Here is a 21,644-nt window from a genome sequence, read left to right as displayed (position 1 = left end):
GCTGTGCATGCAGCTACATCAGAGAGGGAAGACCTGTTGCCATAGTGATACTCCACAGAGAGCAGAGTTCAGGCCAAAGCTACTATGGAGATATGCTCCTGCAATCAGAATGGAGGTAGTCAAGAATTTAGTTATTTTGGCAAGAGTGTCCAATCTGTGTCCACTATGTGGACAGGACAAATTTTATGGAGCCAGTATTTTCTGATCAGTATACTGAGTCCCCAGGAAACAGGGTGAGGAAGAGTCCCATTATCAACTTCAAAACTGGGAGCACAAAAGCCAGAGGAGTGCTGTTCTTTGTCTGGAGTTAAAGGGATTGGCACTCAAGCTACCATAAAGTTTTAGACAGTACTGTATTATGCAGTCATGACATGCACTGTATCAGATGTCAGTCTTTTCAGATTTTAGAGCTTATGAGTAACTCCTAGGAAACTTGACTCCCTATCACACAAGCCATTTTACAGGGTATTGTGCAAGTGCATTTGTTTCATTTCAAGGTGGTTTTTTTTTTTTTTTTTTTTTTTTTTTTTTGCACAGGGAGGAGGAGGGAGAAAGCCACCAACTATCCCAGGAATGAAAGTGGCTCTAAAGTAAACTGGTTCTCCCCCTCCAACCCACCCCCATCACCATTTCAAGTGGTCAGAAAATTAAACCTGGATTAAATGTGAAAAGGTAATTTTCATCTAAAAACAATTCTGGAAGACTGATCAGCACATCCAGATAATTTAATTATACTTGGTACTTTGATTCCTCCTCTCTCATAAAAGAAACTCATTCATTAAAACTTCCCTCCTTCCACTCAAAATAGGGCCTAAATTTGAGAAAGTTGTTCAAGCCTTATATTTTACTTCAGGCTTCTTTGCCCACCAGGAATGAATATGCAGAGGAGACCTGCTGTTCATTTACACCCACAGAAGTTTTTCATTCTATTAGTGTCAAACCTTTTCTGAAGTATCCCTTGTTACTTAAACTAAGCCATTCACATGGCCATGTAGTCAGTCTAGCAACACTAGCTGCTGAGAGAAGAGACTGATGTTGGAGGCCTAGCCAATCTAACTGAGCATTCCCTAAAGCACCCCCCATGCCTCCTACTATTTGAGGGACATAAGAACAGCAAAGGTCCATCCAGCCCAGTATCCTGTCTGCCAACAGTGGCCAATGCCAAGTACTACAGAGGGAGTGAACCTAACAGGTAATGATCAAGTGATCTCTCTCCTGCCATCCATCTCCACCCTCTGGCCAAAACACACACCACTCATTTTCCCTACTGCCTAGCAGACGCCACACCAAGCCTCTTTGCTTTTGTACTAGGCAACTCCTGCTATGGTTAACAGAACCAGAAATGGTGTAGCACAGCAGACCCAAAGTGTCTTTGCTCATTATGTTGCCTCTAACAGCTGCCATATGCTTTAGATTCCAGTTGTGACACATACAATTTTGCATGTGGGAAGTGCAGGAGGAAGAGTCAATGACAGTGTTTTAGCTATTGTAAAGCTGATTAGACTTTTCATGGTCTATTAAATGTAACAATGAGGAAACCAAGTAATAGCTTGAAGCCAAATTTTATTCATCATACTAAGGGGTTAGGCAATGGATCTTTTGCTGTCTTCTAGAGCAGAAGTCCAAGGTTCTTACTAAAAGACAAAAAGTAGTGAAGAGTTCAGCTGCTCTCCCCCAGGGTGTGCTTGTCAAACAGGTACTCTCCCATGCCGTTCTGGGGCACTCCCAGGTGCTTCAGGTTGGTGAGGTGGTCTCCTAGTTGTTTGATGGCCTTCACCTGCTCCTCCAGGCACTCAGACTCCAGGAAGTCAGAGCTGCAGGAAAGAAAAGATGGACTCACTTCTATGTCACATTACTATTGGCTTAGCACATTTAACTGCCTGCAATGATAAAGCATGAGACCTCCCCGCCCCCCCCCCACACACACACACTGGGTGTCCCTAGACTGCCAACTAACAAGGGATGGATGATGCAAAGTTGCCCTGTTTTGTTCATTCCCTCTCAATCATCTGGCACTCTGTGCTGTCAGAGATAATATGGGGTAGATGGACCATTGGCCTAATCCACTAAGGCCATTCTTATGATCAAGTCTGATAATAGTGATTTGTTCCAAGTGTTCACAGCACAAAGTTTAGAGCCTTCCTTATTTGCCACACAGACAGGTGAGTCCTGTTTGGTTCAGTGCAAGCAAGAGGATGTATTACTAGGGCCCTACCAAATTTATAGCCATGAAAAAATCATGGTCCATGAAATCTAGTCTCTTCCTTTGAAATCTGGTCCTACGTGCTTTAACCAATACTATCTTGATTTCATGGGGGAGACCAGCATTTCTCAAATTGGGGGTCCTTAATCAGAAGGGAGCTGCAGGAGCAGTCACAAGGTTCTTTTAGGGGGAAATCACACCTTTGCCACTCTTGCTTCTGCACTGCCTTCAAAACTGGGCATCTGGAGATCAGCAGCTGTTGGTCAGGTGCCCAGCTCTGAAGACAGTACTCCACCAGCAGCAGTGCAGAAGTAAGGAGGACAATACCATACCACCCTTCACCTCTGTCCAACAGTGCAGAAGTAGACACTTTTTTGGGTCAGAACCTCTAAAATTACAACACTGAAATATTTAAATAGCTGAAATCATGAAATTTATGATTTTTAAAATCCTATGACCATGAAATTGGCCAAAATGGACCATGAATTTGGTAAGTCCCTAATCATTATGTAAGAGTTAAAGTAGTCTTCGTATGGATTTAGGGGGAAATTTTGCAGAGGACTAGTATTCTCCATTTGTTATTGGCAATTGACAGTCAGCATCTAGTTTTGTTTTTCAGAAAGCAGCATTTCCATTGCTCTGTAAACATGCCAAAACATTTTAGGTAGGGCAATATTTGTTCCCCAGTTTATATAGGGTTCCTGAATGGTCCCTGGTTAACTTATATTTTAGTGGAGTTACACCAGGGATAAGTTCAGTTCAACCACACTCTCCAGAAGCTTGTTTATTAGCTTCAATGATTGGCTTATACACAACAGTCCCTGAATCAAAAAGGAAGTTCCCTCACTGGTTTGATATGGTAAAAGGGCAGTAGCTAGACTATCCTCTGCAATCTACTCAAGACCCAGCAATAGCTTATTGTAGGTGCCAATTAATCCATAACAGGTAGCTCTGGAATCTAGCAAAGCTCATGCAGTCAGTTCAGTTGCTAGCAACCATGAGAGCTATTAGGGACTGGATAAGTTAGAGGTACCATGTGCCTAGCTTAGAAGACACTAAGCCACTGCTGTGGCTCAACATTGACTAATGTTTTTCCCTTGTGTCCACTCAGCCAGAGAGTCAGGCCAATATGGCCATTAAACAGTGTGTTCACAAATGCCTTAACATCTCCATAAGCTGGATTTGAGGGCAGATGCATGATTACCCACATGGGGATCACTATTCTCCATAGCCAGCTTGTGCAGGTCTAACAGGATCTGTGTCACAGTGCATGACTCACCGCTGCAGCACCTCCTGCTGGTTGTGTCAGGGAATTAGTGTTTCTAGCCTCCAGAGCACCCTCTGCAGGCCAGTGCCCCAATTCACCTGGCCCCTCTCTCCCCCCCAGGACCTGATGCCTCTTGTCTTTGGGGTGCTGCCCACTGGCAATACCCCCAGTCTCAGGGTCTCCCCACCTAGGGGAACCCCCAACCCTCTATCCCCACCTTGCCTCAGTCATGGGCTACCACCCGTCACCATCTAGCCCCTGCTCACTGGGGCAGACTGCAGTGTAAAAGTCACTTATCATAGGCAAGGATGGTTTGGACCTGCTGCCTCTGCCTACCCATGGGCTGCCCCCTGCAACCCCAGTACCTAATTGGCTGTCCACTAGGCCACAGCCTGGGGCATTTCCAGACCAGAGCTCCCCAGCTCCCTTGGCCTATCCCCAGCCCTGCTCCACTCCAAGTACCTTCTCTCAGCTCCTTGCAGTTAGGTCACTCCCTCTCAAAGCTAGAGAGTCTGTCTCTGGCTTCTGGCCCCAGCCCCTTATAAGGGCCAGCTGGGCCCTCATTAAGCCAGCCTCGGCTGGATTGAAGCATGGTCCCCAGCTGAGGCTGCTTTCCCCAATCAGCCCCATTCTTCTTTCCCTGCCACAGCCTTCTCCCTAGGCTGTTTTAAGCCTTAAGGCAAGAGCAGGTGACCACCCCGCTACAGCCTGGTTCACGGGCGCTGTCCGGTGTTCTCTGCTCGGTGTCCCCGTTAGGTTCCCTCCTTCTGACCCTTTGACCTCACTCCTGTCCCTGTTCTTTTATTAGTTGTCCCCTGCACTCAGTGGGTTCTGTGGCCCTGTGGTTCCTCCCCTTAGGCTTTGCCTGTCCACTTCCCAGATACCCAATAGATGGTTCACAATTTTCTCCAGTTGCAGAGCCTTCAGACTGTTCCCCCACTTATCCTGCTCTGGCTTCTGCAGGACGAGGGGGGGAAAAAAAAACAAAAAAATATATAAATATATGCTAGTAGACCTCACCTTCATGAGGATTGTGGGACCACACTTACAGGGTACTCTGCAGGAGAAATAAGTAGACTCCAAGGAAACTAACAAGGGGAACTTTGAGGACAGATGTATAATCTCACACTCTCATTGCAGTGAATCCTATTATTTCAACCAGGAGTAGGGAATGGTGCTGAGAGCTCCTTTGAATAGGCCACTAGGTGAGTGGAACGTGACCGCCTCTCCCTTTCCCTGCCACACAAGGCAGACTGCAGAAGTAATACAAAGGAGCAGACTACCACCTCCTCCAGGAAAGGGGAAGTAGTGGTATGGCACGAACATAAGTGAAAATACATAGCAGTGAGGAATGATTTAAGATGTGTCAAGCAGACTGAATTTGTATTTTGAGGCTCAGCTGAACAGCTATACCTGCTGAATCTACCATAAGGTCCCTCAGTCCACTAGTATTTGGCAAAGTTACCCACTTTACTGCTAGCAGACTTTCTTCAGGCAGCCCCAAGTATACAGAAGCCTTTAGAACAGAATTAACTCTATTTGTTTTTGTCACTACTATTGTAGAGGAAGGAGCAATAGCACCAGCTACAGCTAAGCATATTGCAGGAAAAAAGATGTACAGGGTTCCCACACAAATTTTTAAATGCAGATCCACAGCACCCCTTAGTGTTTCAGTTCCAAGTTACAGAATATGTATTAACAGATGGGTCATGTAAGGACTCTAAGGAGATTTTTCTCCACTGAGAGAAAAGGTGATCCACTAAAGTTATTGAAACTGCTCATTTGTACTGGAATATGAAGCAGTAATACAGCAGTAGGGTGACAAGATGTTCCAATTTTATAGCAACAGTCCTGATTTTGGGGTCTTTTTCTCATATAGGCGCCTATTCCCTCCCCACCCCTATCCCAATTTTTTACATTTGCTCTCTGGTCACCCTATACAGCAATAACCTCACATTATAGCTTATCTGAAAGCACTCCCCTTGCTTGTTCTGGTATGACAGAAACCTCTCAGCATGCTCCTTCAGCTCATAAGATTTCTGGAGAAACTGGATCACATGCCTCAGAGCCACATCAGCACGGTCAGAGTAGCAGGATTGTGGAAATACAAGAAATGAGTTTAGTGAGATTATACATCACACCTGGGGTTGGTTAAGGAGCCACCAATAATTAAGGTTGCCTCTTACATATATCCTACAAAGTAACTAGCTCTTAATGCCTACAAGAACAGCTTCCATCCTACTGCCTCTGCAGCAGTGCTTCAAAATCTTCACATTTCTGTCCCCCATACATAGGCCTTTACCCAAACCCATTCTGGAGCCACAGCACCCTGAATAACTCCCTGTTATTTTCATAGCAGTATTTGTACCTCTAACTTAATGCATTTCTACAGTCTCTGGATAAGATACCAGGCAGTAGTAGTTCTCCCCTCCCCCACAGGAAGGGGTAGGGAGAGAAGGGGAAACCTACCCTCAGCAAAAGAAGTTCAGAATCATTTCTAAAATGAGCCCTGAACCTCTAAAAAGAGGCTAAGAAATACACTCACTCACTATGGGCTGGTGTACATAGCTAGCATACAGCTCCATATTTACCATTCAGCTCACAGCAGCCTCACATGCAGCACAGAAGTTCTGGTGCACTTGGGAGTCCATTTGGGAAATGTAGCACTACAGTGTCTGTAATAGTTTAGACCCTAATGAGGTGCTGAGAAAACTCTACTGAAGCACAAACACAACCCCGAGCAAATGTAAAAAGTCTTGCCTCACACAGATTCTATTAATACTGCTCAGACAAGGCTGTGGCAGCTGCTTCCATCCAATAGAATTCTTCTTCCATCCCAATTAGCCTGCTGGACAGTGTCTGACAGACATTCCACAGGTGACAGCATTATTCAGCAATGGGGCCCCACCCCCAGCTGTTTCCATGGATAAGGGACACACTTTCTTTGAACAGCCCAGGTAGGCACCTTTTGGTTCCTTCCCTTTGATTGACTGTGAAGAGTATGGTACAATAAGTGCAAAATGAGGAGAAAACTGAGTAAAGATATACAGATTCTATCAATCAGCTTCTAATATGCCTCTGTATCACCAATCATTGTAATATTCAGCTGTTGGTACCTCACAGTCACTTCTAGTAGCTCCAGGAGTGGTGTGCCTAGAGTGTACACAGTTTATCAGTGCGTATTGAATGGCACCAGAAATATCTCTATGGTCTATTAGAAACCCTGAGGCATATGCCTATTACAATATACAGCAATCTCTGCTCTGTAGTCTAGTACTCTGTGTGACATTAGAAACCAAGCATTCCTGTGTTCTAATCCTACATTACACTGACTAGCTCTAAGCTAATCATTTCACCTTTCTGCTTTATTTTTCCTGTCTGCAAAAGATGAATAATCATGCTACTTGCCTGGTTCAAAAGGGAGCTGACTGATTTAATTAGCTTTGAGGTTGGAAAATGTCATGTGAATACTCAATATTATTTCAGCACTCTGAGATGACTCATAGCCAAGACATGGTAAGGGGTTACCTTCCCCCTTCACTGTGAGGGAAACTGGAAAGAACACACTATGACATCCTTAGAATTGTCGCAATTTAAATATTTAGGAAACAATATTTTCCTTTATTGGCTTTTGCTCTGCATTTGCTAAGTTGTGTGTACATTTAGTGCTAAAATATTTCAGTGCTAGTGTGGCCTACCAGAATGAACCTTGCAAGGGGAGTCATGAACTCCTGGGTTCCAACTCTGGCTCGTTCTAAAACAGAAAATCCCTCAGACCACGAGCGCCTCGGCACAGGGACTGTGCAAATGTCCTAGCACATTGTTGGCACCAATGCAAATAAATAAAAATAATAATAGGGAGTTCATTGCAGGATCAGGGCCTGACTACACCCTCAGCCTTGCAAACACTCAGGCTCATGCTTAACTGGAGACACTTAAATATTTCTATTGACTTCAGTTGACAGCTCATGTGCACAAGGTCAAACACAGGAGTAGCTGTAGAAGTGTGCCCTTGTGCAAGGCACTCCACAGCTTGTTATCTATAAAATGGGGATAGTTAAATAACATGCTTTGAATATGCTATGCTTTGAGCATGTGAAGTTATAAGTATTATATCAATTCTGCTACGACTTTGTCATCCGTTATAAAGTGAAAGCAAATCACAGTCCCAGCTCTGGAGTAGTCCCCTTCGTGGGCTGCCCTAAAGCCAGGGACCCCAGAAACCCTTGGGGTCAATGACTTTGAGCCAGCTTGGCAGGCCACTGAGCTGTTAAGGAAGTGAGCTGGGTTATGTTGTACCACTGCCTATATTACATCAGAGCTTCACTGAAACTGAACAAATCTCCACAAAATGTTTCCAATTAGACAAATCAGCAAATTCAGACAAAAATATTTTGTCAGAAATTTTCTAATGAGAGCTACTGTTATATTGTCCCTCTTTATACTGTGGGGGGAAGAGGGATGGATTTTGGTATAGGACATTCACAATTTGTTACTGTAACTAACACTTGGGTTAATACCAGAAAATTGTAACCTCCCTCTGGGGCCAAGATCAAATGTGTCCCAATTCCAAACCTGGACTGACAAGGTTTTGCAAAAGGTAAAACACTGATTTTTGCCAGTGCCTAGGAATAGTGAAAGGCCAAAACTGGATAGAGAAGTTGTAAAGCAGGGTAAATACATTACTTCAGTGGACATTACCTTCAGATTATGTGGTGGATATCACGGTCAGGAGTGGCTAACAACCGGGCAGGCTGTCAGAAAACAGGGCAGACACCCCAAGAGGGTGGTGTGTTCTGTAGTTAGATTTCACCAAGCCAGTAACAAACGTGAACTCCTGGATCACCAGAACAGTATTTCCATAGAATCACAGACACTCCCCTAAGATTCTCCAGTCTATCTTGTCCCCTGGACAAAATGACTTTATGATAAAATGGTTACTTACATCAAAAAAATCACATCAGTTAGGTTGCCTCCAATCTCTAGAGACCAGTCACTTACCACAGATCAGTTGGCACTCTAGATCTTACACCAAAGATAATTCTGGCAGCCAATTCTATAGTAAACTAGCAAATTGTATTAGCTGAGAAAAGGAAATGGTAGAGGTTAAGCAGGTAACTTATATGTACAGGTGAATCACAGCCTATAATTCTAAATGGTGGCAGTGATGTAACAAACTCAGTTTGCCAAAAGTCTTTTCAGGGTACCCAGGTTGTCTCTGGGGATCTCCACTTTGCATCTGGTTCACCTTCCTGTAAGAGTTCAAACAATCCAGAGATGCAGGATCCTTCCTTGAATCAATACTTATAACTTCTTAAAGAAAACAAGCTGACAGAGTCAATACACTCATGGGCTTTTCCTTCAATGATGGAGACCGAGGAATGCAGTTTGAGTCTTTGACCTTCACTCATCACACTCAAGGACCACTTGCTTTAAAGTTAGCATTTTTCTATTAAAGTTCTTCATTTGCATTCCACAAGGCTTCTTTCTTGCTGAATGGGTTATTTATTTAAGGAATACATAAAATGTTAATGTTTACTACTACATTGCACCAGGATATAGATAACTGAAAACAATACAAGTAACATCCCATTAGTTTTCATGACATTTAAACATCAAATACACTCTTGTACATTTAACAATCACTTTGCTCTATATTAATACACAAATGAATTGGCCTGGGGCTTCAACCTGAGCTGTCACTTAGTCTGCCAGTGTCACAGGGGACATCATGCAGTCTACCTTTAATTGCAGTGTATTTGCTGGTCTGCTAAAAATGATCCCTTTATCCACTTTTTTCTTTAAAATATTTTGCCATGCACATAAATCATCATGTTTAGACACGCTACTCTTGGTACATTTTATAGGCTCAGATGACAGCACAAAATTGATTTTCAGGAAGTTTGGGCACAATCTACCTTACATTTTGCTCAGCTCCTGCTCTGTTTCTTTGGGTTAATCTAAATCTCTTTTTCAAGATCCCATGATGTCTTCACAGAAATGTCTTACCCCACCTGCATTAAAAATAACCATGTCACATGTCTTGATTCTCTGCCTACCTCATTCATACAAATGAAGACTAGGGAAGTAGGAGAAAGGGTCCTGCTCCAGAAGTAGTTAAGAATGGACAAGTGTGGGAAAGGGAAATTCATGTGAGCAGCTGGAGCAATTGGGTGACTACTATGAAATTCATGAGGTCTTCCTCCCCCCACCCCTTTAAAAAAAAAAACCACACACACACCCCTCTAAAGGAAAACCTGGAAGAATCCCTATATTATCTTACTATACTTCTCAAAACCCAGGTCACTGTTCACCTATTAGCCCTATGTCATGAATATTCAAATGACCCCATTGTTATAGGTAGAGCCACATCAAGCAGGTATTGGGGGAAAAGCAACTGAAGTTTTGCTTACAGCATTTGAGATTACATTAACAATTTTCAGACACTAAGCTGTATATAGTTCCCATTAGCCAACACTATCCCCACTAAGATTTCCAAGCTGCCAGAGAGAACTGTAGCCTGAATTCAGGGTCCCAAGCTGCACCTGTATTCATGAGCAAACTCAAATCTATATACACCACTTGATGTACAGAGGTAGAAGGAAAAAAGGCCCACATTTACTGGATGTTTTGAGAGAGATGCTATTCTCTGTTTTGGATAAAGTCATTTTGTTGGGGCAACATGAGTGACAGCCTGGTCACTGCTCATAACTTAAGCAGAAAAGAGGAGTTTCTTCTCCTAAAATATGCTCTTGGAAATCGTTAAGTAACATGGGGAAGTGACTTGGAATTATGATGATTCTTGCCCTAATACTGCTGAGACATGTCACCCCAACCACACAGGTTCTCCCTCACCTCTTTTGTTATTCGAGGACTTATTACTTCTGAGTAACTATATGACACCATACCACAGATCAGATCAAGGGTTTTTAAAAGGTGGATAGACTGAGATATTGGCATTGTATAATTTAAAAGCAGGTTAGGCTGGGGGATACTTGAACAATGTTATAAACTGGAAGATTAAGGAAGTTCAAGGGCATGCATAGTATTACTTGGTCAGCTATTCTTGCTGCTTAGAGATACTGGAGTGGCGCCTAGGGCTCTGCCTTGTAGGAAGTGTATTTGAAGAGTGCCTAACTGTTTTGAATGCTGTTGCAATTTTAACTAAATCCATAGGATGGTGTTTAGAGTGCCTGTTTTTGCCAATATCCATGGCAGTGCAAGTCTAGGGAGGATTAGTTTTCTTAGCCACTTCTTACATCAAGACCCAGCCTTTTCTTCGCCACACCTACTATACACACTGCTGAGCGTAAGCTACTCAAGGCACCACCCAAGCTCAGATCCACACTGCATGATTGCTAGCAAGGGAAACAATTCCCCATCCTTACTTTTCCATCTGACTTTCTGCACCCTCTGCTGAGGCCTGATCCCCTCCCCCATATAAATGGAGCAGATACCAGCTGAAAGTCAAGTTTTATTCAGATTTATAACAGCCAGCATGACAAGAAACCCTGGTAGTAAGTAGTTCAACTGCTCTCCCCCAGGGTGAGCTTGTCAAACAGGTACTCTCCCATGCCACTCTGGGGCACTCCCAGATGCTTCAGGTTGGTGAGGTGGTCTCCAAGCTGCTCGATGGCCTTCACCTGCTCCTCCAGGTACTCAGACTCCAGAAAGTCACAGATCTGCAAGGTACATTGCAACTAAATGTCAATCTCTCAGATCTTCGATTGTTACCCGCACACATCATGATATGTGACCAGAAAGGACTGAATACAGATATTTGAAATCTGCTACCTTTAACTGGAAGAGTACTGGGACCGGAAAGAATGGGTGTTCTTCCTTCAAGTTTTAGCCAGGAGAGACATTGTGGTGGTGCAGTCATTCAAGTGTAACATTTACCTACAGTCCAAATTCCCCACACACCCCTTAAATCTATAGCTACCCTAATGCATTTTGGGCTTTAGCCTAGAGAATGTTAGCTGAGAAAGAGCTTCATGCTGGAGGAAGTAAACCATCACCAGCAACATTCTATACTGTATGGCTAGAAATATCCAAAAGCGGATGCCATTCACCACAGGTTAAGGTCCTGTTAACAGGCATAAGGAATACAGAAGACATCTCACACAATTCACTGAGAACATGTGTTTTGCTGCCTCTCATTTCAATTCAATACTGCCCTTTCTGCACTGCACTGAAGCTTACACGTTCACCCCTTAGTCTAAGTTGCTGCATTTAGTTAACAGTGTAGCTCTTCCAGGAAGGCTCTTTTCCCATCATTGCCTTCCTCTCCCTCTTGTTTCCCAGTGGATTAACTGGGGCTGTACAAGTATGGCCCTATCAGGGCATTTGGCAATAGTGGAACCTTAACTGATGATAGCTTCTGGTCATTAGCAGTCCCCTGCCCAGTTCAGAAGTGCCTCCTTTCAAGGCTCATCTTAGCTGGGCCAAGTACAGAGGCTGCATGACTATATAAAGCAGTGGCATGAACTAGGCCCTTCCTTAGAAGGAGTTGCTTTAACTGAGGTATGAACTGATCAGCTAATTACTCCCCAGCAACCTTTCTACCCAGACACATCTCCAACTCCCCAAACAAACACACACACTTCTTATCTCACTCCTTTTTCAGAGATGAAGAGCTTTGAAGGTGTTAGAGTATGAAAGGGGGAAACCTAGACAGCATCCATTCAATTGCTTTCAATGGGGGAGGGGCACCTGGGGAAACCACAAGTGGGGAAAACCAAGAAAAATGCAGTTTTAAAATTGTCACTTAATTTGTGGATGTCTACGTTTTCAAACTTTTGGAAGGTTTGACAGCATGTTAAAAAAAAAAAAGCCACCCTGTTCTTCCATCAAGAAGGACTTGTTGGTCAGAGTTCCCAGCTGTGAGAGGCAACTTCCATAAAAGACACAAGTTGACTTGGCACAAAGGTGAGAAGTAGTATACAGCAGTGGCTTCCAGACTTCTGATTCCTGTACAATCTTAAAATATTGTGGTGAAGAGAATGGATTCAATATAAAGCTCAGCTGACCCCAGTGGCCTATATACCACAGTTTGTTAACAGTTGTACTACAGCTCCATTGCTTCAGAACATTTCTTCCTTTTCACAGGATTGGCCAGTAAGCCAATAACCCCCCAGATGTTCTTTCCATGCAGTTGCCAACTTATCCCCTTTCTTCCCACTACCTTATACTCACATGGGGGTCATTCTTCTCTGTAGCCAGCTTATGCAGGTCCAGCAGAGCCTGGTTTACAGTCTTCTCCAGCTGCAGGGCACATAGCCTGGAGGCCCTGCAGTTTCCCCATTCATCCCGCTCTGGCTTCTGTTCAGCATTGACAAAGAAACCAGACAACATTCAGTCCAAACCAACTTCACTCACTGAAGGTACATGGTGACCCACTGCCTACTCACTCTGACACTTCTTCCCCATGCCCTAATGTGCAAGGAAGTACCACCCATTTCTTTTGCTAAAAATTGTTATTTCTGTAGGAAGCATCTTTTTGGTCTACTCAGTGAGAACTAAAACTCTAAGTAACCTGTTAATATACAAAAAAGGTAAAGGACCAAGCAGGATACCATGACTGTAGAACTGCACGCACCTGTATTAAGTAGATGATTTATGAGAGCTGTCCATGTTATACCTTTGGGGAGAAATGACTGGCACATAGATTATTAAATGTCTAAAATGAAACCCCCAACCTCTGATATCTCTAGGTGTTTTCTTCCTCCCAAATCCATAGGTCTCATTAGTTTGTGTGAAATTTTTGGAAGAAAGCCTGTTTTATATAGTTTCTCACCGTGATGTCCTGCAGGACAATGTGTCCCCCTCGCTTGTTCTGATAAGTCAGAAATTTCTATGCATGCTCCCTCTCCTCATGGGACTGCTCCTTCAGGAACTGGGCCATATGCCTCAGGGCCACATCATCACGGTCAAAGTAGCAAGACTAGAGAGAAGGACAAACCCATTAGTAAAGATGATATTTTTAATATGGCTACACCAGACCCAATAGTAGGCAATTTAGAGATCTGGGTTAGTGCCCAGACTGATGCACACTCAGAGCTATGGAATTACAGTAGAGCAATACACACATCCCAAGATTAGAGCAACTCTGGGAGAAGCCTATGTCTCACTACCACCAGCCTGTCAGAAGAGCAACTTCCCACAGCTGTTGTTAGACAGACCCTCACACTACTATAGATTTGGTTTGTGGGGAGATGCTTACCATTGAATCAGTTGCCATCATATCTGGCATTCAATTTGCAGCTCAGTCCACTGCAAAGGAGAGACTTTCTGGAGGAGATGCATGTAGAACCTTCATAAATACAAAACTTGTTTGTGTTTTTTCTGAATAGGGCAGAATTTCTGTAGCAGCCACTATCATGCAGAGACTAGAAGTCTCTGGAGAAAAAGCAGCACAAATCCTTTTGAAATCTGGCTACAGCTTACATCAGCATTTCATTGCCTTGAAAGAACAGGAGTAGGTCATTCAGCAAAAGCACTCTGCACTTTCCAGACTAGGAAAACAAGTTGAGCAGAAGTAACACCTGAGCAAGAAACCTCTCTAGCAATACCCATTTGCAACCCTAGGCCACAATTACCTTCAAATAGAAAAGCAGCTGGAGAAATAGAAGCACTCACCATGGACAGGTAGACATAGCTAGCATACAACTCCAAGTTCACCATGCGATTGACAGCAGCCTCACAATCCAGGTGGAAGTTCTGGCACACCTGAGACTCCATCTTTGCCAGTCCAACAAAAGCTTCTAGATAAGAATGAGATAGAGAGAGACACAGTTCTACACAAACTCTGTGAAAACAGAACCTCCACCCAGGCAAAAGAGAGAAACTATTGTCCCTCAGCACAGCTGCTCTTAATAATGGTCAGAAAGGCTGTAGGCATGATTGGCAGTTGCTGCTGGCCAATGGAAATTTGCTTCTCCAACAAGGGGCTAGTTAACATTGTGGGTGTGGCTATAGCAGCATTTCAACCAGCGAGAGATTAATTTAGGGACATTTCTTCTCTTGCTCTGAGCCCAGCTAAAGGAGCTGGGGATTGTAAATATTCTCCAAGAGGACAACAGTGAGGTCACTTCCTGGTTCCTTTATGTCGGATAATTGAGGAATTGGCTGAGATGTGCAGAAAACAGCCAATAAGTCAGATTTCCCCACTAAGAGCTGCTCTGAAGAGATGAAAGTGGCATCAGGAGTCTGGGGTAATAATGCCTATTGTACATAGGATGACCATAGGGTCGGTCCTGATATCTGGGGGCTTTTCTTATATAGGTGCCTATTACAGCCCACACCCACCCTGATTGTGCACATGAGTCAATGTTTCCTTTGAATTCTGCCCTTGGGCATCAGAGGCTTGGCATGATGCATGTGACAGTTAGTCATCTGACAGTCCCTTCTCTGTGTAGTCAGACTTCTCTTTTAGATCCCAAGCATAGTATGGACATGTGGGAGTCACAGGGAGAGCGGTGATCATAGGACACAGGGAAGCTGCTGGGACAGGAACATTAGGTTGATGGCAGGAGATATTTCACACTATTGCCTTTGCAGACACCAGAATTAGGGAAGCGGTTGCAGATCGAGGTCCCGCCAGGAATTGTCATGGTGTGCACATCTGCAGAGGGTGAGATGGGCAGCTCATGGGGCTCCACAGAACCAGCAGGTGAGGTCACATCTGTGATCTAGTATCTGAAAGAAAGAGAAATCTTGGCTTCTGTACCTCTGTGACAAACACCCCTGCTGTCATTAAAAAAAGATGTAGGGGTCCAAGAAAAGGCAACAGTGCATTCTTTTTCTGCCTTTTATTGAGGACTTATTTAAATAGATACCAACTGAAAATATTAACCAACTCTGTCCCCCAGGCACCTCACTTCTGTCTAAAAGCGCTGGGTTCAGCTAGAATGTCCTGGCTTTTGACCTCTGGCTGCTGCAGAACACAAATAATAGTTGATAAAGAAACACTTTCAAGCAATTGTCTCAAATTGAGAAAAAAAAAGATTGGCTAGCTTTCCCTTTATTTCTCCTAGGGCAGTTGGCTTCTTCTTCACTCCACCTTCCCTCTGGTTTAGTCCCTTTTAGTGTCATTGAATTATAAGATGTGTCCCCCCCATCCACCTCCCCTGCTACAGCTAGTGAAACCATTCAAGTGTTGTCTATGAGGTACCAGTAAAGAGAGATGTTATCCTTGCTACTAGGGGCACTTCTCTGCAGAAGTCATGATGGAGGAAAGAGGTCCTTGTTAGAAGAGCAGGGCTGTTTTCAGGTTGGGTCATTACATTCCATGCCTCTCAGGTTCTCCCCACTTTTTCCATTGGCACAATTATACAGCCTCCAGCCTGTCTTCAGACCCGACAGTTAGTGCTGCTGGTGGACAACTATTGGCCTTCACCCACTGGTGAGCAGCATGTTAGTGGCAGCTTAGCACTTCTTCATAGCTTGGGAAAGACCTTCGGGGTTTTGCTAGGTGAATGGAGCTAGCTAAAGATTAATGCTCTTGCACTACTAACTAGGACAAATCAAACAATTGGCAGTGGCCTAATTTCTCTTTTCCCAGAATAAAATTAAAAGTGCAAGCCTAACTATCTTGGGACTGAACTTTAGCAGAACTGCACTGAATTACATCTGCTGGATGCCTGGCTCTTTTTTTTTGTTTGTTTACAGGTTAGATTTTCCATTGCCTGTGACCTGTAGTACCACACTCCCCATGGGGTCCTGTAGCTGCTTGTTTCCCCCACCTGCTTCTTACCACTAGAGCAGGATCAGGCCATTACAGCAAGGACAGAACTAGGCACAAAGTTGTGGGACATGGGGCACATCCAAATAAGAGCAAATAAGTGAACCAAACTCCCCATCTTTCATATTACTAAAGTAAGTCACCCTAACTTGACTAAGCCCACAGCAGGCTTCTATAGTCATTTGGCTAAAAACATGGCTCACTGCTGCCATAAGCTGACCCTCACTGAGCATTGGTTACACTAACTGTAGAGTTGTTTAACCCTACTCCTCCCACAGGAGTTGCCAACATTTTCTAACACTAGCATGGATGATAGGAAAGTTTCCTGCTTTCTTGACTCCTGGGGGAGTGAAGGTTGGCACTAGGTGGATTTTCCCCATTTCCCTGAGAAAGAACAAACAGGCATGCACTGTCCTTCAGCTGGGCTCTCTGAATACCCTCTTAGCTCCACAGGATAGTACTACAGTTAGAAGCTACTCCTCTTCACTTAGCACACATCAGTAGGTAACTCCCATCTGAATTTCATTCAAGCCCAGCTGTGTACTTCTAACAGAAGCTGCAGGAGGAGGAAGAGGACAGTTGGAGTAGCTGAGGGGACATGAGGTGGAGGGAGGAGAGCTGTTTAGCAGAAGTTCAGACTGGAAGGAAGAGGAACTTTACCTCACCTAGATGGCCCTTCAGGGTGGGGAGTGAGTCACTGAGCAGCTCCCTTTGTACAGGATGAGGTTACTTCAGAGACCTAGTAAAGAAGGGAGAGGATGTAGTGGGAGATGAGTGCAGTGGTGCCACATAACTATCAGGAGGCCCTGTCACAGTGTAGTCATAGACCACAACATCCATAGTAGTACAAGCTTCAAGCAGAGAGATTTCTCCTATTCTGATGAAAGCCATCAAGGGAGACTAACCCAGCATAGTCTGTTACTACAGTCACCTGGGGTGGGAGAAGTCACAGTTGAGGCCCAGCTCTGACTCAGGCAAAGCTGAGATTTTAATTGGGTTTTCCCCCACATCCCAGCTAAGATCAGTAGCTACAGGGATAGTGGCCCTTTGGGATAGGTTGTGGTGAGACACACCATTCTATGGCAACATAGGATGTCAAACCTTGGGTAATCAAGAATTTGAGAGGCCAGAGCATTTCACACTCTGCTCTTGCCCTCAGAAGCAGTGGTGAGTAGGACCCTACTGCCATGCCCCAACACACCAGTCGCCCCATCTGCACAGTGTGAAGAATAGGAATGGTCATCTTGACCAAATCAAAGACCCAGGATAGTGGATGCATAGAACATTTTATTGTCAGCACCTGGCCCTAGGTTGCTACACCTTGTCTATTTGGCTATGAAGACCTAGAGGTCTGCATGACACTCAGCTGGTAGTGTGTAGTTCAGCTGCTCTCCCCCAAGGTGAGCTTGTCAAACAGGTACTCTCCCATGCCATTCTGGGGCACTCCCAGGCGCTTCAGGTTGGTGACATGGTCTCCCAGCTGCTTGATGGCCTTCACCTGCTTCTCCAGGTAGTCAGACTCCAGGAAGTCACATAGCTGCAGCCAAGCAAGGGAAGGAAGAACCATATTCATTCCAGTTCAACTATATACCATTACATTTCAGTGCAGAGCTAGGGGGGAGGTGGGGAAATCCAACCATCTCTCCCTGGCACATGTCAGTAGGGTGTGAAACACCACTTGTCAGCTCTGTGTGGAGAGCTCCAATTGTTAATATTGCTTCTCACACCCTCTGAGCAAGGAAGCTCTGTAGTTGAAGGATGGGAAGCATTGCCAGCTATTTTAAGCACAGATCTGGTAAGACATTGTTCACAACAGTAACCATGATTTCCTCTCCCAGCCCAGATCTTCCAAATACTTGATACCCACCCCATGCCCCCTCAGCACACAGAGAGACAGAAGCTTGGAGACAAAAGAGTAGAGGGCTCTCTCCTGCGAGAGAAGAGCATCTCTGGGCAGATAAGAAGACTGAACGCAGCATCAGCTGGTTTATGTTTTCATCTCCCCTACCCCAAAAAAGGGAAAGAAAGGGAAGTCTCTAGGCTTCCAGAGCCAGAGTACCCCAGAGGAACAAGTGCTTCCAAACATCTGCTCCAGTGGTGTTGTATTTGTCTGCCATTATACTCACATGGGGGTCATTCTTCTCAGTAGCCAGCTTGTGTAGGTCCAGCAGAGCCTGGTTCAGAGTCTTCTCCAGCTTCAGGGCACACTGCAGGGCCTCCAGGCTGTTCCCCCACTGATCCTGCTCTGGCTTCTGTACAAATTCAAACAAAGCCATGTGACACTTGTTGACTCCCACTGCAGCTAGAGAATAGTGTCTAATCTGCATGGAGAGTTGGATTCCTTCATTTAAGAGGTGAAATGGGGGCTGGAAAAAGATTCACCTACTCTTGTCTAATAGGCAGTAGTAATAAGCATCTGAGATATGTGATGCCAGTAAACTAAGTGCCAACTCTAACCAAAGCCTAGTTGTCAGCTGAGACCTCAAACTCACTGCTGGAAATCAGACTAGTTCATTTGGGTATTAGTATAGATCAAAGTCCTTGTTAAGAATGTAAACTTCAGGAAAACTAACATCGCTTATCTGTAGGATGTTAGATGAATAGCAAACATTTATGGTATGCACCCCTGTAACTGAAAAACCCATCCAACAAGAAAGAATCCTTGTGGAATGCAAATGAGTTTTCACAGGCAAGTACTAACCCTTGTGCTTTTGAAGGACAGTGATCATTGTGTGGGATGATCAGTGACTCTAAATGCATGCCTCTCTCTGCCAGAGAAAGAGCCTATGTGGTGGTAATGATGCTGTCAGCTTGTTTTCCACTTGCAGCAACAGATATGGACACAAGGGAAAAAAAACTTCATCTCTGGGTTGTTTGGAGTCTAACAGCAGACTAACTGAATGAGAGGACTGAGATCCCCAGAATTATTTTAAGTAGCCCTGAGATATGTTTTGGAAACTGGCTAATGGTAACAGATGTTACCATTAAGAACTCTAGACTGGGACTCACCTGTACATGTTGAGATGTTAAAGCAGATAAACCAAAAAAATAAATTAGAAAAACTTTACTATTAGACTGGGCTACTAGACTAGTCTTGTCTGGTGTGAGATCTAAGGTACAAGTCAACCCGAGTGATGGGTTTCTTGGGACTGGATGTTTTGGGATAGTTGGTATAAGTGACCATTTATCAGTCCAGCTTGCCTAGATGACAAGATAGACTGGAGCATTCAAGTGGATGGTCTGACTCCATTATAGGCTACTGTAGTAGTCTGGGAAGACACATTTAGTACTGGGCTAGTGAAATCTACTTCTAGATCACACCACCAGTTGGGGTGTCTGCCCTGAGGCAGCACTCACAGTCATTAGCCATTCCAGACAGTGTGACAAGATGCAGGGACTATAAAGCAAGACCGAACAGCAAGCACCCTTAGTGGTCACCTTGATATCCTGCAAGACAATGCTTCCTCCTCGCTTGTTCTGATAGGTCAGGAACTTCTCTGCATGCTCCTTCTGCTCATGAGACTGTTCCTTCAGGAACTGGGCCACATGCCTCAGGGCCACATCATCCCGCTCAAAGTAGTAGGACTAGAGAGATAGAAGACAACAGCAAAGGTAATGCATCAGGTGTTTACTGCAAGTCAATATCAAAAGGTACTTATCAAGCCCCCATATATGGGAACTAGCCAGCTTGTCTCTTTCATCCTTTGTCTTTAGCCAGGTACAATGCAAGCATCTCTAACTGCAATAGAAGGGAAGTCTAAGCTTCTAGAGATTGTTCTTTGTAATCACAACTTGCTCCAGATTGCACAATCAGTCTCCCCCTTCCCCACAGGGCCACATTCCAAGACATTCCACTTCAAGAACTTCCCCTCGCTACAGCTACAACTGTGTTAGTCACAGCACGCCACCAAAATACTTCATAGTGTGCCCATTTCTTCACTAGCACACAGATTTCACCTGCAAGTTCACACACAGCAGGTGTTCCATATTTTCACTCTCTCTAGGTAGAAATAAACGGGAGGGAGGGGGAGGGAGAGAGAACACAGCACCAACAGACTCACCATAGACAGATAGACATAGCTAGCATAGAGCTCTAGGTTCACCAGGTGGTTCACAGCAGCTTCACACAAAGCATGGAAATTCTGACGCACCTGGGACTCCATCTCTGGACCTAGAAAATAGTTATAACAGCTCAGGAAAAAATTGGAAAGCTCTGTCACAACAGAAACACACCCTCAAAGGCAAGCAGAACTTATACTTGAGGATAGGTGGCATTAATACTGTTTAGAGTAGAGAATGCTTGTGATGAGCAGCTGATGCTGACCAATGGAAATTCCCTTCCTCAGCAAGGCACCAGTCAGCATTGTGGGTGGGACTGTCAGAGAATGTTCACAGCTGAGAGGCTGGCTCATCAAGATGACATCCCCTGTTGTCATTACAGCCACAATAGGAGGAGGGTGGGGGCTATGGACTCTCCTTGAACAAGTCACTTAGTTGATTGTTTTATTTGCTCACTTCCTTAGCATGTCCTAACCTTGGGTAACTAGCTGTATGTTTAGAACCATGCAGGAAACTAATAGTTTTACTGTCATGCTGTTTACTTAGACGCTATGGGATCAGTTTTCAAAAGCACCCAAGTCCCACCTCCAAGAGTCACTGAGGCACTCAAAAGTGTGAGTTTCAGTGAAAAGTACTAAGACATGTGTTCCTAAATCACTTTCCAAAATGGCACTTAAGTGCTTTTGAATATCTTATTCTGCTGAGACATGCATTAGTGACTGAAGCTCCGGAGTTTTGGCAACACAAATATCCCCCTCACAGCCATCTTGCCCAGCACCCCAGACTTTTGCAGAAACACAACTATTTTTGCCTGGTACTAGAAAAGGTGCAATTCATCCTCTCTATCTCCCCGGGAGAGGGAACAGCTTCAGACTGAACTATGGAGCCCCTCCAACAGGAAACCTCTTTCTCTGCAAAAAGATAGGCCTGCGGGCCGGTGCAAACTGGTGCCCAAGTTATCACCACCGGGGCTGCCAGAGTTGCTTTGCCCCTACTGTCATGACACAGAGGAATCTCTATGGGTTCTGCTAAGAAGTGTCCCAAAGCAAATTCAGCAAGGAACTTCAAGAGCAGAACAAGACTGACAGAAAACATGGTTAATTTTTCCTTGGCAGCATTCATTTTAGCTGCTGGAGACGTGATTTGGCAGGCGCAGGACTGTTGCTACATCCCTCATGTCAGACATAGGAGGTAGGGATGCAGCAAGAGATGCTTCTCGCTCAGTGGTCGGCTCCCCTCCACTCCTGAATGCTAAGAAACCAAGGCTGATATGGTCCTGATGCCTACACATACGTGGACAGAAAGCACTATTACCCCTTCCCCAGCAATCTAGCTTTAGAACTAGAGACGATCCCACCTCTTGTAACTCAAAT

The 21,644-nt window shown here is 44.5% G+C and overlaps 1 protein-coding gene and 2 pseudogenes across 1 annotated transcript; all 3 read right to left on the bottom strand.

The window, feature by feature from the left end:
- Window positions 1-1,660: 1,660 nt before the first annotated feature.
- LOC115660500 lies at window positions 1,661-6,121 on the bottom strand (annotated as a pseudogene).
- Window positions 6,122-10,996: 4,875 nt separating this feature from the next.
- LOC115660334 lies at window positions 10,997-14,213 on the bottom strand (annotated as a pseudogene).
- Window positions 14,214-17,593: 3,380 nt separating this feature from the next.
- On the bottom strand, window positions 17,594-20,375 carry LOC115660350 (ferritin heavy chain A-like). Its single transcript, XM_030581688.1, has 4 exons — window positions 20,274-20,375; window positions 19,651-19,797; window positions 18,339-18,464; window positions 17,594-17,749 (listed from the first exon to the last, which is right to left on the bottom strand). The coding sequence occupies exons 1-4, from the start codon at window positions 20,373-20,375 to the stop codon at window positions 17,594-17,596; spliced, it is 531 nt and encodes a 176-aa protein (XP_030437548.1).
- Window positions 20,376-21,644: the final 1,269 nt, after the last annotated feature.

Source organism: Gopherus evgoodei, chromosome 12, assembly GCF_007399415.2.
Source record: "Gopherus evgoodei ecotype Sinaloan lineage chromosome 12, rGopEvg1_v1.p, whole genome shotgun sequence".
NCBI classification, from domain to species: domain Eukaryota; kingdom Metazoa; phylum Chordata; order Testudines; family Testudinidae; genus Gopherus; species Gopherus evgoodei.
The sequence above is the reverse complement of the archived record's forward strand: the minus strand, read 5'-3'. Positions and strand labels throughout refer to the sequence as shown.

Bases quoted from the DNA above. Each gene is read 5' to 3' on its own strand.
- LOC115660350 (XM_030581688.1), bottom strand. From the start codon at position 20,375: ATGGAGTCCCAGGTGCGTCAGAATTTCCATGCTTTGTGTGAAGCTGCT. The intron at 19,798-20,273 runs GTGAGTCTGTTG...CTATCTCTCTAG, and splicing joins GCTATGTCTATCTGTCTATG to TCCTACTACTTTGAGCGGGA. The intron at 17,750-18,338 runs GTGAGTATAATG...GCTTGGCTGCAG, and splicing joins CTGAGAAGAATGACCCCCAT to CTATGTGACTTCCTGGAGTC.